The sequence below is a fragment of the Eulemur rufifrons genome, chromosome 7 (assembly GCF_041146395.1).
Source record: "Eulemur rufifrons isolate Redbay chromosome 7, OSU_ERuf_1, whole genome shotgun sequence".
NCBI lineage: Eukaryota > Metazoa > Chordata > Mammalia > Primates > Lemuridae > Eulemur > Eulemur rufifrons.
Window position 1 is genome coordinate 239,556,740 of NC_090989.1, and position 16,851 is coordinate 239,573,590.

Here is a 16,851-nt window from a genome sequence, read left to right on the forward strand (position 1 = left end):
CATCTCAAGATTGTTCTTTCTTCTCCATCCTTGTTGCCACTGTCTTAGTTTGGACCTTTGCATTGTCTTACCTAAAATAATCTGAACTAATACTATAGACTCTGAATTAGTTTTCCAGCCTCTGATTCATTGTCTCTGTTGCCTTCAGAGTGAGTTTTCTAAAACCATGATTCCCCTTTTCATAATTCTGCATAGCCCTTCACTTCCACTTATTGCTTTGAGGTTAAAATGCAAATCCATAGCATTACACCTGTGACCCTCAATAAACTGGGTTGTGTCTACCTTTCCAACCTCACCTTTGACTATTTCACTTCTATTTAAGCCAACTTGAATGACTCATGGGTCCCCCAACACCTTACACTCTTATAGCTCATTACCTTTGCATAATGCTGTACCCACTGTGAATGCTCTTTTCTTCTTCTGTTCTCTTCACTAACTCCTATTTCTTCTGCGGGACTTCCTCTTTCCAGAAGCATTCTGTGAATCCAACCCCAAATTCCCATTTACATCATATCTCCCTGTCTTTGAGGGAAGGGACCAAATTGTATATGTCTTCATATCTCCACAAGAAGATCCCAATAAGCACTAACAAGTGCTGGATGAATAAGGAACTTTTAACACATGGTTGTTTAAGTAGAGCAGACACTGACATCTCTATTACAGCTACAAGGAAACTTAGCTTCAGGGAAGTTGAGTGACTTGCCTAAGTTCACACCAATGGTAAGCCAGTACTAAAAATAATATCTCTTTACTTCCAGCCCATCAGTCCTTCAGTAATCTGTGTTGCTTCCAAGAGTATGGAAGAATTTTACTTTTGAGATGCGGATATCACTCTTAAAACTGTCTGATAGAAACCAGTTCTCTACTTATATTTTTTAAATTAATTCATTTATTGTTTTAATATGAAAATAAAAATTATATATATTTATTGTGTACAACATGATTTCAAATATGTATACATTGTGGAATATCTAAATTAAGATAATTCACATATACATTATCTCATATACTTATCACTTTTTGTTATAAGAACACTTAAAATGATCTCTTAGCAGTTTTCAAGATTACAATACATCATTATTAACTGTAGCCACCATATTGTACAATAGATCTCTCAAACTTATTCCTCCTATTTCACTGAAATGTTGTACTCTTTGACCAACATCCCTCCAACCAACCCTCTGGTAACCACCATTCTACCCTCTGTTTTTATGAAGTCAACTTTTTTAGATTCCACATATAACTGACATCATACAGTATTTCTCTTTTTCTACCTGGCTTGTTTTCTTTAACATAATTTCCTCCAGGTTCATCCATGTTGTTGAAAAATGACAGGATTTTCTTCTTTTTCCAATGTGTGTGCGTGTGTGTATCACCTTTATTTTAGCCATTCATCTGTTGATAACTGCCTAGGTTGATTCCACATCTTGGCTATTGTGAATAATGCAGTGAACATCAGAGTGCAGATATCTCTTACAACATACTGATTTCATTTCCTTTAGCTATATAGCCAGCAGTGGGGTTGCTAGATCATATGGTAGTTCTATTTTTAACTTTTTGAAGAATTTTCATATTGTTTTCCACAGTGTCTATTCCAATTTACATTCCCACCAGCAGTATACAAGGGTTCCCTTTTCTCTACATCCTTGCCAATTCTTATCTTTTTTTTTTTTTTATAATAGCCATTCTGACAGCTGAGAAGTGATATCTTGTTCTGTTTTTAATTGCATTTCCCTGATAATTAGTAATTTTGAGCTTTTTTTCATATACCTATTGGCCATTCATATGTCTTCTTTGGAAAAATGTCTATTCAGATTATTTGTGTATTTTTCAATCAGATTGTTTCCTTGCTATTGAGTTGTATGAGTTCCTTATATATTTTGAATATTAACCTCTTATCAGATGTATGCTTTACAAATATTTTCTCTCTTTCTGTAAGTTGTCTCTTCTCTCTGTTGATTGTTTCCTTTGCTGTATAGAAGCTTTTCAGTCTGTTGTAATCTTATTTGTCTATTTTCGCTTTCATTTCCTGTACTTTGGGGTCATATCCAAAAAAAAAAAAGTCCAGGTCAATGTCATGAAGCTTTTCTGCTGTTTTCTTCTAGAAGTTTTAAACTTTCAAGTCTTACATTTAAGTCTGTAATCCATGTTCAGTTGATTTTTGTGTATGATATGAGATAAGGCTCTAATTTCTTTCTTCTGCATATGAATATCCAGTTTTCCAAACACTAATGTTCTCTCCCCAGTGTGTATTCTTGGTACCTTTGCCAAAAATCAGTTGACTTTAAATTTGTGGATTAATTCTGGGCTCTATTCTATTCTATTGGTCTATGCATCTTTTCTTATCCCAATACCATGCTGTCTTGATTACTATAGCTTTTTAGTAGACTTTGAAAATCGGGTAATAGGATCCTTCTATCTTTGTTCTTTTTTGCTCAAGATTGCTTTGGCTATTTAGGGTCCTTTGTAGTTTCACATGATTTTTAGTGGGTTTTTTTTTTTTCTATTTCTGTGAAAAATGTCATGGGAATTTTGATAGTGATTGCAATGAATCTGTAGAGACTTTTTAATAATATTTATTCTACTAATCCATGAACACAGTATATCTTTCCGTTTATTTATGTCTTCTTCAATTTCTTTCATCAATGTTTTATAGTTTTTGGTGTACAGCCTTTTTAAATTTATGGTTCAATTTATTCCTAAGTATTGGTTTTTTTGTAGCTATTGTAAATAGGATTTTCTTGATTTCTTTTTATATAGTTCATTATTAGTGTATAGAAATGCTACTAATTTCTATATGTTGATTTTGTATCCACAAGTTTGCTGCATTTATTAGTTCTAACAGTTTTTTGTTGGATGCATTATATACTAATTTAAGCAGTATCTTCTTTTTGAATAAGATACACAGTTATCAGAATGGCCTCTTTTCAATATCTCCAAGAATTGTTTTGTCAAAATACCATTTTTGTTTCCTCAAAAGGAAAAGACATTTTTTACACAAAATGAAGATTTTCTCATGGTGAAGAATTTTTTTTGTTTGTTTCCATTAGTTCCAAAATAATGTTCTGGTATTTCCTTTTCTGGCCACCTTTAAAATTAGGCTAAATTTTCATCTTGCTTACCAGGGGAGCATTTCTTCCAAACTAATTAAAGTTGTTACGTATTAATTAAACTTGTTATGTTGCTGTATAAACATTTTTGGTAATGCCACTGTATTGTGGCAGAATGGATGAGCACTCTAGGGTTTGGTATATTCTGCTGCTTACTGGGTGTGTGACCTTCAGTACATTGCTTTACCTCCTTTAGCCTGTTTACTCATTTCTAAAATGGTAATAATCCCCCCAAAAAGAGCCATGGTGAGGGATTAAATGAGATAATACATATATTAATAAAGTGGATAGAACAAAATTACTTCCTTCCTATCTTTTTGAAATCCTTTAACTTCCAGTTAAACGAATCACAATTCTCTATCTACACAGTAGCAGAAAGCTGCTTCTCTGAAGATGATCAGAGGCTGATCAAGTTACAAATAGTATACCCAGAAACAATTTGGCAGGTGTAGCCATTAAGATAAATGGCTGTGAGAGCAGACTGATGGTGACATCTGTCAATACATTAATTTTTAGGGATGATCTGGCTATTGGCTGGATGACTGGCTGGCTTAGAATCCCCTTCCTCCCTTGTATCCTACATGCATCTATTCTGAACCTGCAGACCCAATTAAAGAGAATGACTTTCCCAGACATAAAAGGATCTTTCTCAATCATCGGCCCATTCTTCCTTAGAACCTCCAACTTAGCTCCACCTGTGAGAGTAGCTAAGATATTTTTGTACATATTCTGGTTTTTCCTGTTTGAAAAATTTAGGCAGAAAACCAAATTAGATAGAGAGGAAATTGATTGATGAGTACCTAAGCTACCAAAGTAGGAGAAATATACAGCAGAAGCAAAAACCATAAGCATACTCAGAGCTAAGAATGCTGACTCACAATTCATGCATTGATAACGAGGAACAGTTATTTCTTGCAGAGGACAATTTACAAAATGCATTTGCAGTGTTATAGTTGGGAAATTTGGTTAGGAAGATTAGCATCATTCCATTTGTTACCAAAGCAGCTTTTTTGAGAATTCTAAGGGAATAGAAAGCTGATTTCTACTTGCATCAGTTAGAGCTTAGACAGAGATAATGCCTTCATATTATGTTCTAGACACCCTTGAGCATAACCCCTGCACATAATTCAGGACCCCAAAATTGTTTTTGTTATAGCAGAAAACAACAGGAGGGGCCTAGAGAGAAATCACATATGCAAAGTAATGGGATTTTGCCTCTTAAGTCTGTAGAACTCCCCTGTGTGTGTGTGTGTGTGTGTGTGTGTGTGTGTATGTTTGTGTATTCTTCATTTAGGAGATGATTGCTACTGCTGCATGGGGCAGATTGACTGTAATAAAGGTATCTGCCTTCTCTTAGCTTGTAATTTGGGATATAAAAGACTGAATAGAGAATTTTGAAATAATGATACAAAAAATTGACTATTAAAGTAAAAAGGACAGTAAAACTATAGATATTCACTATGAGCTAATGTGATTAAGAAAGCCTTGTGAGACTTGTGCAGCCTATGAATCTTGGGCAAGATTGAAATACAAATGGTCCCCAACTTACAATGGTTTGACTTACAATGTTATTGACTTTATGCTAGTGCAATAGTGACACATATGCATGTACTTCAAGTACCCACACAACCATTCTGTTTTTCACTTTCAGCACAGTATTCAATAAATTACCTGAGATATTCAACACTTTATTATATATAGGCTTTTTGTTAGATGATTTTGCCCAACTTAGGCTAATGTAAGTCTCCTGAGCACACTTAAGGTAGGCAAGGCCAAGTTATGATGTTCAGTAGGTTAGGTGTATTAAATGCACTTTCAACTTACACAATTTTCAACTTTTGATGGGTTTATTGGAACATAACCCCAAGGAACATCTGTAATCAATTCTTTATCCACTGGAGATTGAGCTTTGGCAAATGTTTAATCCCAGGTTGGTTTCGCCCTGTCACCTTGCCCGTTTCTACATGGCTTCCCCATTTCAGTCAACCTGTGCTCATAAAAGGGAAAATCATTGTCCTAAGCCAAATGTTCTTGAGAGAAAATGCTTAAATCAATTGTAGGAAAGAAAAGAAGTAAATAGTAAGTCGTGATTCATTTTCCTACCCAATTTTTCCAGGTAGTGATTCCCCCAATAAATATACCCCTTTTTGCTGATAGATTCCAAGAGTTTAGAATTGAGCTCATTAGAATATAATGCTTTTCTTGTTGGATTTCATGCAGTGTTTTGCCAATCGTACAGCTGGATTTAAGGTACAGAGACAGAATTGATTCCTCACCTTTCTGTCACTCTTGGCTCGGCCCTGGTCATTTGTTTCCTGCCCTCCTTCTGAGCACTGACAGAGTCCCTCCAGCAGGCTCAAGTCTGCTCTGCCCCTCAGCATCTTCTTCCTGATAGATCTTTTCCACCCTCTTTGTTCCTTAGCCAACAGTACACCTGTTGTGGCCAGGGAGGCATCTTTGATCTACAGCCCTACTGAAGGGTTGTAGGCAGCTTTGACCATAACCAACTTCTCTCATGCAACCCTGGACTAAGGGCCTGTGGGCTGAACTGCAGTGTCTGCCAATATTGTGGTCTGGGGCTCTAGAAGGTCTAGAATACTCTGTAAGAAGTGTAAAGTTCGGTACTAATAATTTTGTATTATTTTTATTTAATAATCTCTAATCTTAGCATTTCCACCTGATAAAAGTATGAAGTATTTCAAATAGTGGGATGATTAAAGCTATGTTTCATTCCAATAAGTAGTAGCATTTTTTGCGAGCCCTTTCCACTATGCTATCCTGCCTAAAGAGATAGCCTTCAAAGGAAGGCAGAAAGTGCTCTTGGGTGGAAGTTGTTTTGTAATAATACTGGGAGGTTTTTTTCATGCATTTTATTATTTGGTGGAGTGATCAGTAACATCTTCAAGAAAATTGGCAGATGTTTATAAAAAGATGGCAACTTGTCTAAGAATTTATCACAAATAATAGTTTTTATTTCTAAAAGTACTTGAAAGGACCATGATCAGTATGTAAGTCAATTTTTTATTCATTCATGCATTTATTTATTTAGCAACTATTTGGATACCTACTATGTGCCAAACATTGTAGATGACACTGAAGGAGTGATGAGCAAGATAAATGGTACTCGCTTCCATGGAATTTACAGAATATAGAGGAGAAAGGCAATAAAATAGCAATTATATAAAAATTAAATATTTATAGACACATAAGTTCTGTACACAAGATTTTATTATCGTTACATATCTTTGAAAGCCCAAAGAAAAGCATTTACAAATATTTTTATAGCAATTCTTGAGGATACAGTGTTACTGTCGACTGCCAGAACAGCCCAAAATTGAGTATAGTAGATTGAGGCATTTAATAAACAGATTTACCACTTTTCCATGTTATTCTCTCCCTAGCAGGCATACTCTGTATTTCCACTATTTCCAAGTTTTCCCAAGTCATGATGTCCTTGACACCCTGAGAGCAGAATGAGCAAGTCAGATGACACTGTGGGTCCCAGCACAGAGGCTCACAGCAGCAGGTCACCATGGCTCCCTTTGCCAGCCTGTCCTCCTCTGAGCAGTGACTGAAGTACAGCCAAGGCGGGTTGGGGGAGCCCTGCCTGCCAGCCCCCTGCTGGCTCGTCTGGGGCAAAAGTTTCCACATCAGGGAAAGAAAGAAACTTAGTTGGGGAACATCCCAGAGCTCACAAATTACCCTTTTGCCAACTGAGAAGAAAAAGGTGCTTTCACAGTACTTTATGTGGGAGAGCCTTTGTGTACTTGCTGATGTCTTCATGTGTTTAGAATTTCTCCTTTGATTTTACATGGGCTTAAAGTTCAACCACAACCCCACACGCACATTTGCACTGCCCTCCAGCTCTGCACGGCAGTGCAATCAATTGCTGTGGAGAGGGACGGTTTTTGTCTTCTCATTTGCTTTGAGTGTGAGAAGTCGTTATGTTGAATTAAAAACACTGAAACATTGTAATTACAGGGAGAAGAGCTTGGTTCAGAACATCCTTTTTTCTTATTAACATAAGGAGGTCAAAATTACATAAGCCAGATGTGTTTAGTTTCCTACACCAACATTCTAATGTGTCAAACTGAAGCTTTCAGCATACTCTTGAGAACTAGAACCTGATGTTTCAGGATTTAGAGTTTATGAAGCTACAGCGCTAATGATAACAAGGCGTAGAGCACACAGGAATTAAGAAAACCAGAGAAAAAGACCGTGGCAGGCTCACCTCCATAAGCCACCAAAATTAGACATCAGATTAGTCTTATAATTTTTTTTATCTCAGACATTTTTTCTACTTTAATGAAAATTTTTAAGATGCTGAGAAGATAAGTAGAAGGATACAGCAAAAGATAAATGCATATATCTTCACAACACTACTGTGGAGATTGCTTGATACCATGGAAAGAGCAGCAGCTTTAGAGCTAGCTAGACCTGAATTCGGATCCTGCTCTGCTATGCCTTAGCTGTGTAGCCTTGAGTGAGTCACTTAACCTCTCTGAGCCTCATTTTTCTCATTGTAATATAAATGTGGGATATAATACAGAGTAGTTTTAAGATTAGATTACATATGATTAAAATATACCCTGCACATGATAGGAATGTAGTAAGTGCCAGTTGCTGGGGTAGCTGTTGCTGTCATTATTAACGCTAGAGTGTGACTATACAAAAGGGAAAAGCAGGAATGTTATCAGTGTGGGAGAAACCAAGCCAGATTTTGTGGCCAGAGATTTGGATACCCCCCGATTGGTTTCATCTATTTGAAATAAGTCACTATTCATTTCTCATCTGTTTTCAAATGGAACCATGCAGCCTCATAATTTATAGTCATTATGCATAGTTTTTATTGAACTCATTAAAAGCAATATTCTTTCTAAGCTGCTTGTTTACTTTTCTTCCACATGGTGTTTACTAACCCCTCCTCTTAACACCAAAACTCCTTTTAGTCATTCATTCATTCCTTCCTCTTAGGGCCTGAGGTGCTTTTATTGGTAAGTTCTAGAGAGCTAGCAAAAAGGACCTGCTCCACCCTTCTGCCTTTCTAACCAGATCAAAAGGCAAGCTAAGGCACTGTATGAATATTCTAGAACAAGTGCTCTCCAAGTGTTGTGATGTTATATCCTTCTCGCTTTGGCCATAAGAGCCTATAATTTTTCCCTCACTTTCCCAGGACTCCGTTCAGTTTCTATCTTTCCAAAATGAACCCCTGCAAAAATATCCATCTCTCTGGGTCTAAACAAACGCTCTGTTTTTTAAATTTTTTCATTGAGCTTGTATTCAAATGATAGCCCTCTTCTAATAGCTTTCCAGTGTGATAACCACACATCCCAAGAGAGTTAGAGGCTTTTGTGAGCTTAAGAAAAAAAAGAAAAAAAAAAAGAGCTTTCCAAAGAATGTGATTAATACTACATCCCAAAGCAAGCAATTAGGTACCCTTGTATCTGACACATAGGACTGAGAGATATTAATCTATAAGCAATGCTCCTCTTTTGTGAAAGACACTATATTGCTTCAGCTGTTTTTGTTTTAAAGTAGGGAATTGTACCACTGTTTATTCTAATTAGAAAAGACTCAAATGCTCCATAGGTCAGAATCCCAGGGTAATATGAGATGTTCTGTGCGTTTTCTCTCTTTCTTCTTTCTCCTTCGCGCCTATCCCAGACTCTCTGAGGGACATTCCCATATTCTCATCTAAACTCCAAAAATCTATCAATTTTTCTTGTCACTGTTTTTCCAGTATTCTTATTTCTCCTACATCATAGATGTTTAATCCACTTATTAAATTAAGTAGCAGAGAACTAGGACTATCTTTAAAATAATCTGAAGGCTAAATGCAACAATTTACCCTAGATAAAGGGAATTTAGGATAATGGTAAGACTTAAAAACACTTAACAAAGAGTTTGTACATGTGATTCAGTTGGATTGATACTTCTCTAATTGTTGTAATGTAGTTAGAGTAAGAAATGATCCTCTCAATTGTCCTTGGAACCTCCTTTAATATTAATATAATGAGTAGTCCGAGCCTTGCCCAGCAGTCTAAGTGTTGTGTGACACATCATTCTGCCTTCATGAAATTAACTGTTCATGTTGGGTAATTTTTCCTTCTCTTTCAGTTTGAAGAGGTTTTCTCAACCTTGTTCTTTTAAGAACCATGAAGGACTTATTGTCTCACATTCCCCCTTTTAAAAGGGGGGGGGGGGAGGGGAGAGTCGTCATTTCCATAAGCACTAGTTTTATTTGAAAGTAATTGCTTTTATCATATAAGTTGGTGTTTCAAAGTTTGGTTCTTTGACCATCTACATTTGAATTGCCTAGTTCTTTGAGCACAGGCCCAGGAATCTGCATTTTAGAAAGTTTCCAATTGGTAACTTTACACATTAAAATATATAAGTCACTAATTTGACAGAAAGACCCATGTATATTTCTGAGAGGAAAGATCTACTTAATTCTTGGACTGTTTGTTTTTTGTTTTTGCTTTCTTAACAAAAGACATTGGTTTCATTTTCTGCAGTATTATAGCATTTATAATTTTCATAGAACGTATTGTTTATTTCTGAACCTACATAATTTTATCTGTTAAGCCAGAGAGGTTGGAAATAAAGGAGGGAAAGGGAATACTGGCTTAGGATAAGATAGATGGTGGTCGAATCGCAAGTTGAGACATTGCTATCCCTTGTTCTGTGGTAACAGAACTGAGAAGGTGGGGATAGCGACGGCCACACAAGGACCATTTGCTGGTTAAATGGTGAGGTAAGTGATACTGTCTGTGCCACCTCTCCCCTGATGCAGTCCATCACACGGCCTGAGACCGTCAGTGCTACCACACACACTAGTCCACAGCTGCAAGGGACCGGAAAGCATGGCCCTGTCACACTACTTCTACTTTCCTCTTGTCTCCTGCAGGTCCGTAACTCGGGGCCCACGGACAGTACAGTCCAGTTCATCTTCTATCAGCCCATCATCCACCGATGGAGGGAGACGGATTTCTTTCCTTGCTCAGCAACCTGTGGAGGAGGTAACGGTGTTCATTTAGTCTAGAAATTGTTCACTTCTGCAAGGAAGGTCTTGGCTATTGTAAGAGCAGAGTAACCTCGGCATGGAAGAAATTGAGTGGTGTGGCGGATCAGACCCTTTCTTCCAAATGGAGCCGAATCCTGAAGCAGATACCTCAATAGAGATGCCCCATGAACACTTTCTGTCAGTAGAGTCACTTTAAAGGGAACAGTCTTCACCTCTTTCCTTAATTTTGTGGGGGTCCAGGACTAGAAATATCCTAATTTGGCAATATTTTGGTCCTGAGGCAGACACTTTCATTCATTTGAGTATAAACCACTCTTCTGGCTGAAGTAAGGACATTTATTTAGGAATCAAGTGAAGAGTGTTTGTCAGACTTATTAAACTAGAGAAAATAATTTATTGCCAGAAAAAAAAAATCACTGCATTCTTGACTTAGGCTCAGTTATTTTTCAGCTCCACCCCATCATCCATGCATTAAGCGGAATGCCATTTGCTTTTTTTATTCATTAAAATGCATCTCTCCTGAAAAGTCACAGAATAAATTCCTGTCTCTGCTCCATCGCTTCTGTAACGTGGACAGTATTTTGTGTCACATGAAAAGCTTTTCTTTTCCCCTGTTTGCTCTCTTCATAATTACAGTGATTACATAATAATTGTTTTGAATTATTTTCCCATAATTTATTTAGACATTTCCCAGATCATTTAGCTCATTTTAAATTTTCTACTATTATAATGTAATGGATAACTTAATACCTAAGTATTTTTCTCCTTTCAAATTATTTCCTTGGGATAAATACTCAGGAATGAGGTTACTAGATCAAGGAATTTCAGAATTTTTGTGGCTTTTGGCATATATGACCAAATTCTTTCCAGAGGGATAATGAGCCGTGTGTGAATATTTTGGATTCATTGCCAACTGAGCCAATACTTGTGGATTATCATTTTTAAAGTTTTTCTAATTTAATGGGTATAAAAATATATGTATATTCTTTTGAAAATTAACACATCAAGTAAATTCTGGCTAAAGCTTTGTGGACGCCAGTTAATTAGCTGACTTTAAATAGCTGATCCACATAGATATCACTAGATTAATTTGACAAGAGGTAAAAGGATAGTACCTCAAAATGAAGACAAATGATCACCCATTAATTTTTGTAAAACAGATTATATGGTATAATTCATCTTGATCTATATTGTCTCTGTCTACATAATGTGAACAAACCACTGAAAATGTGGTTCTACAGAGCAGTATTATATTTTAGCTGGAAACTAGTCAAAATCCCATTAAGTGCTTTTGCACAGTTGTTAAATAACTATTAATTCAACATTTTAAGCATTTCGATAGAATGTTTCTAGTTGCTCTATCTGTCCTGAATAGAAAATTGCTTTGTTTAAAATAAATCATCAATTACTTTGATGTTTCATGGGAATATATTATTTTGATATACCTATTAATGACTAACATAGGAAATAGTTTCAAAGAAATTTAAAGAAATAATTTTTTTCTGTTTAAGAAATGAAAACCATGCTTTGTGAGAAATAGCAATTCAATTATATACACACTAAGTAAGTGTCACATAGAGCTGCTGTTATAATATAATCTCAGTAACCTTGACAATAACTTACTATATAATAAGACAATTAATATTAGATTCATATATATCCAACCCCTTTGGGCCTCATTTTCCTCACATTTAAGTGAAGAAGTAGAACTATCAGTGGTTTTCAGGTGTCTCCAGGTACCAAAAGTTTCTTCAAAGGAAATCTTACCAGGAAGCTCAGATAGAAGGAAGATTGCTCTAAGTGAAGGTGTGAGGGATGTTGAGACCAGCCTTCTTCTCGCTTCATGGCCCAGGTTGAAATTTCCTGAAGAAATAATCTCTAAGTTCCCTTCTATGTTTCTGGTTCCAGATTCAACTGGTTGGCCATTTTGCTAAATGTAAAAAATTGCTACTCTAAATACCTTGTGAAACTTTAGAAAACATGATTATCTGACCATTTTGGTCATTTATTCCATTTTTGTTCTAACCTTTCATTTCATATACTCTATAATAGCTTCAAAGCAACAGGTTTAGGCTGACAAATTTAATTTCAGATTTACAATTTACTTGTGTGCCCATATTTTACTACTAATACATGATAAATTTTTTCTTTATATAGAAATTATCACATGGATAATTATAAAATGATTAGCTCTTCATAAAATTAACTGCTTTAGAGCACAATGTAATTGAAAAATAAAGGTACATTTACTTGTCGAAAATATCACTTTGCTACTTGATTTTTTAATAAAACAAACATTAGATGGAACATGTGTTCTCACCCTCTGATTTTATTACTTTCCATGCTTTTCATCTTTACAGTAGAATTTTAAAAGGTCTTTTTTTAGGTTTTTAATGAACAATTAATTTTTGTGGGTGGTCTGAGAACACAGCCTCAAGCCAGGAAATCTGGCTCATAAGCCTCCTTCTGATTTCCCAAAATCTTTTGCAAGTCCCTTAAAAATGTAAATCTTGCTTCCTATTTAGCAATAATAGCACTCAACCACCTGCCAGGGATAACATATTTAGGGGGGTGGTTAGGGTAAGAATGATACAAACAGCCTAATTTTTTAAAATTCTCAATGTGCATTTATTTTCTACCCCAAGAATCTAAATCTTGATCACCACCCCACCAGAAACCCACAGGACAATAAAAAAGGCAGGTAGGAAAGATAAAACACATGAATAGAATTAAATATTACTCAGCAAGGCTTTTTTTTTAAAAGAGGCTTCTCTAAAGTAAACAGTGGAAATTTGTGGAGGAGGCTAAGAAATATTGGCTAGAGACTTAATTTAAAGAGAAATGAGAAAAGATTTTACATAAAGCAAAAATTGAACAATAAGTAGGGAGGTCATTTTTTTTTTTTTTAATTCTGCAGGGAAACAGCATTCATGGTGGCTACTGTTGGGATCTCAATTGTCCATTTACTCAGCTCAAGCCATTCAAGTTGAATTTAGGCAATAGTAATATTTCCAGGCAGCTGGCAGGACCTGGTCTTGTGCTATACTCCATTGGCCCCCAGCGTCCCAGGGGGAGGTTGGGATTTATTTAATTTATTTATTGGGGAGTTTATTCTCCCTGGTGCCCCAGGTGCTAAGGAGGCAATGTCATGTCTTTGCATAAGACAGTTGGTAAATAAATACTGATAGTCTTTTTTGGACACAGAATTCTGTGTTATATTTTTAGATTATACTAAAAAAATAAAAAGCATAGTGCTTACCACAGAGTCCTATAATCTAGCTATGCCCTTGTGAAGTTCAAGCCTTATAATATAATTTAATTATTAAAACTTGAGTGGATTACTTGAGAAAAACACAGTATTTGAGGTCTGCAAAAATTAATGAGCCTTCCAATTATGCGTCTTTTTTCCTGGAAATGACTGGGGCATTGGGGAATAATTTCCATTAATGTGAGCTGGCCAAAAAGCATGAAGGAATTATTATATTGGCATGTGCGTTTAAACTTGCCTGGATGGTTTGATACTACAGGTTACCAGCTGACATCAGCTGAGTGTTACGATCTCCGGAGCAACCGCGTGGTTGCCGATCAATACTGTCACTATTACCCAGAGAACATCAAACCCAAACCCAAGCTTCAGGAGTGCAACTTGGATCCTTGTCCAGCCAGGTCAGTCAAATTTACTAGTTCATTTATAAACATAAATCAAGTTCCAAATACAATTCTTAAATTAAAATGAAATATTTTAATTAAAAATGAAATGAAACATAATAAGTGTTGCTGTCCCGTGTCCCTTCCTAATCATGTGTGATTAATACCCGGGCTCCTTGCTCTTGCCGCTGTGTGATGCCATCTCAGGGTCTATGGGCTTTCCTTTTGAAAAGCAGCCAGTGATATACTCTTCACAGTCATTTTCTCTTCTGATTTCTTTTCATTCTGTTTCCTTGTTGCTGCCCTTAACAAGCCCAGACCAATGAACTACTCGATATTCTTAACCAGTGTGATGGCACAACGTTCTCAGATTCTTTCCGTGTTTTCTCTGTCCCTGATAAGGGACACTATCAGAGCAGACTATATTTCAGGGCCACAACTGATGCATTCTAGCCTGTAGGTGGTCCACACTGATTAATCAGAGTCAAAACTAGCATTAGAATAGTTTTGCTGCTTTGAACAAACTCAGCCTCTGCTAAAGAGAAAGCAGGACTTACATCCAGTAGTCAGATTTTTAAAAGGTCTTTTTAAATAGGAGTTTAATCAGACACTTGATACTTTCATTCACAATGGCTTGCTTTTTGGAGACCATAATTAGCCCTCACATTATTTGAGGGATCAAGAATTCACCTGACAAATGAAATATCCTCAGATGATGAGTAGTCATGGAAGTGCAGGTCAGGAACCTTTTCATGGGTGTACCATTTGCTTTTGCAGTTGTAACACTTACTGGTGATTCTTTTCAGTAACTTAGCTTACTCATCCTCAATTTATAGAGAGGATATAAGAAAATTCTTCCCCTACAAAAGTAATTATGAACACCAAAAGGTAAAGGGAATTGTTTTCCAAACTCCTTGGATTTCTGAGAAACACTTCAATGTTATTTTTTTAAAATCATACTTTACTAATTTTATATATATATATAGAAAGTTTCAAATAGTTCAAATATTATATGTGCAATGTTGATGCAAATTATTATACTTTGGAATTATAAGCAATGTAATTTTAGTTTTTGTTTTCTGCTGTTAACTTTTTAAAGTTTATGTTCTTATACTCTTTCTACCTTATGTTTATGAATTCTAAATTCTACATGTGATATGAAATTGCTATTATTAATTAACTTATAGGAACCATATTATCTACCTCATAAAAGAGAACTCAGAATAACAAGTTTTCATTAAAGAAGCAAAAGAATAGATATTTCATGACTGTAAAATTTAGGTCAAGTTTAATTAGCTTCATATTATACCAGAAAATTATATATTAAAAATTGGATATGATATAAAAATGAATAAGATATTAAATTTTTGCTTGGATAACTTTATTTTGAAAATGTTAAAGGTTTGATGTATTTTTAGCCAAGATAATTATAACCCATGCAATTCAATTTTATTTAAAATTATTCTACTTACACATTTTTATGCATACCTGCAACAGGAAGACCAGTGTGCAAAAAGCCTAGTTATCCCAATTCAGGCAGGTCAACTCAGCCATAGAGAGACTTTGAAAGTCTTTTATACATTTCCATCAAATTTATACATGTATTTCTAGGAGAAATGAAGGATTCACTTCCCACACCTTCATAAAGCTTTTCCCCACTAGGAAAAAAACTCCAAAGAAGTGATGGCCATGGAAGACAGTTATGAAATAAAAGTGTTTTGTTAACAATTTGAAGAAAATATTTAGAATCAGAAAATTTTACTCATTCTTTGTAGCCTCTGATTTTTACCCACTTTTCTCTGTTGGAGTAACATTTTTGGCCTATTTCTTATTATCCAAACCAAAAGGCCATTCTACATTGAGAGAAGTCTGCCTGTGCAATTTATGCCTGTTCTATGTCCTATGTTATTTTAAAACATCTAATACAGCACATGAATAAATGTTGGGACAGGTGGCTATTTAAAAAAAAAGAAAAATGAGAAAAGGAAAAAGAAAAAATAATTTAGAGACAAATGTCAGGAAGCTGCTTTTTTATTGAAGAAGTGATTAGACAAAGCTGTAAAAATTAAGACTTACCAGTAGCAGAAGTGTGAAGGAAAGCTGCTTTAGAAAACGTAGTTATACTTTAGTAAGGTTAACGTACTTCAGGAATTGCCATGAAATTCATTGAACTCTTCTGTATACCTGGGATCAAAGCAACCCTTCTGAATTTTAAGAGAAAATGAGATGTGAGAGTCTGCAAAAAAGTAGATAGAGGAGTTTCTATAAAATAGGTCTGTTTTCCCATCAGTCACAGCAGAATCAAACCCTCAAGAAACTATTTTCTTACTACAGGTTTAAGGGTCTAATAGTAAAATCAAGAGTGAACAATGACATTAAACTAACACTTTTATGTCCAAAATTAGAGACTCCCAAAAGGGCAAACATAGATGTTCTTAGTACAAAGTCACATATTTTTGAATTTAAAAATAAATTTATTATATCTAGCCATTGAGATGTTTACACATTTGTCTTGAATTACACTAGGATTTTTGGCCTATTATAGTATTTAATAGCAAAATCCCATTTAAACAGCCAACTTTATTCCCTTTCAAGATTGGTAAGTATTACTGACAACAAAAATGGCACTAAGTAATTTAGTCTGTAACCTTAGGTTTATTACTTTATCCTTCAGGGCCTCAGTTTTCTCACCCACAAAATGGGGGTGAGAGGGTTGTTTGTTGCATTAAATTAGTGGTTTTTAAATTGCACCCACAGAACTTGTTCCACAGAGTTCCTTTATTAAATTTTGTTTTATGTAGTTTAAAGTGTTTTTAAATAACTCACAAAAAATATTCAAAACATGTTAAACAATGAATTTTAACTGATTTGAACTAAGTTAAATCGGAAAAACTGTTGTAACGATTGTAAAAATGCCATATTACCAAAGTAAATACTTTTTACCCTCATCATTAAGTTCTTCAATTATGTCTGTTTAATTGAAAAAATACATACCCTAAGATTGCCAGGGGAGCTGTAAAAATGGTTTCCATTAGCAACCACTTCTCTGTGGTAGTAAGAATTTTCTCA

The 16,851-nt window shown here is 35.4% G+C and overlaps 1 protein-coding gene across 1 annotated transcript in view; it reads left to right on the plus strand.

Annotated features, from left to right (window-relative positions):
* The window catches only part of LOC138387285 (ADAMTS-like protein 1), a 192,995-nt gene that overhangs the window by 156,587 nt on the left and 19,557 nt on the right, over window positions 1–16,851 (plus strand). Inside the window, exons 8-9 of the mRNA XM_069474226.1 lie at window positions 10,018–10,129; window positions 13,662–13,800. Of these exons, the coding sequence (XP_069330327.1) occupies window positions 10,018–10,129; window positions 13,662–13,800 (251 nt within the window). The remainder of the gene's footprint in view (window positions 1–10,017; window positions 10,130–13,661; window positions 13,801–16,851) is intronic.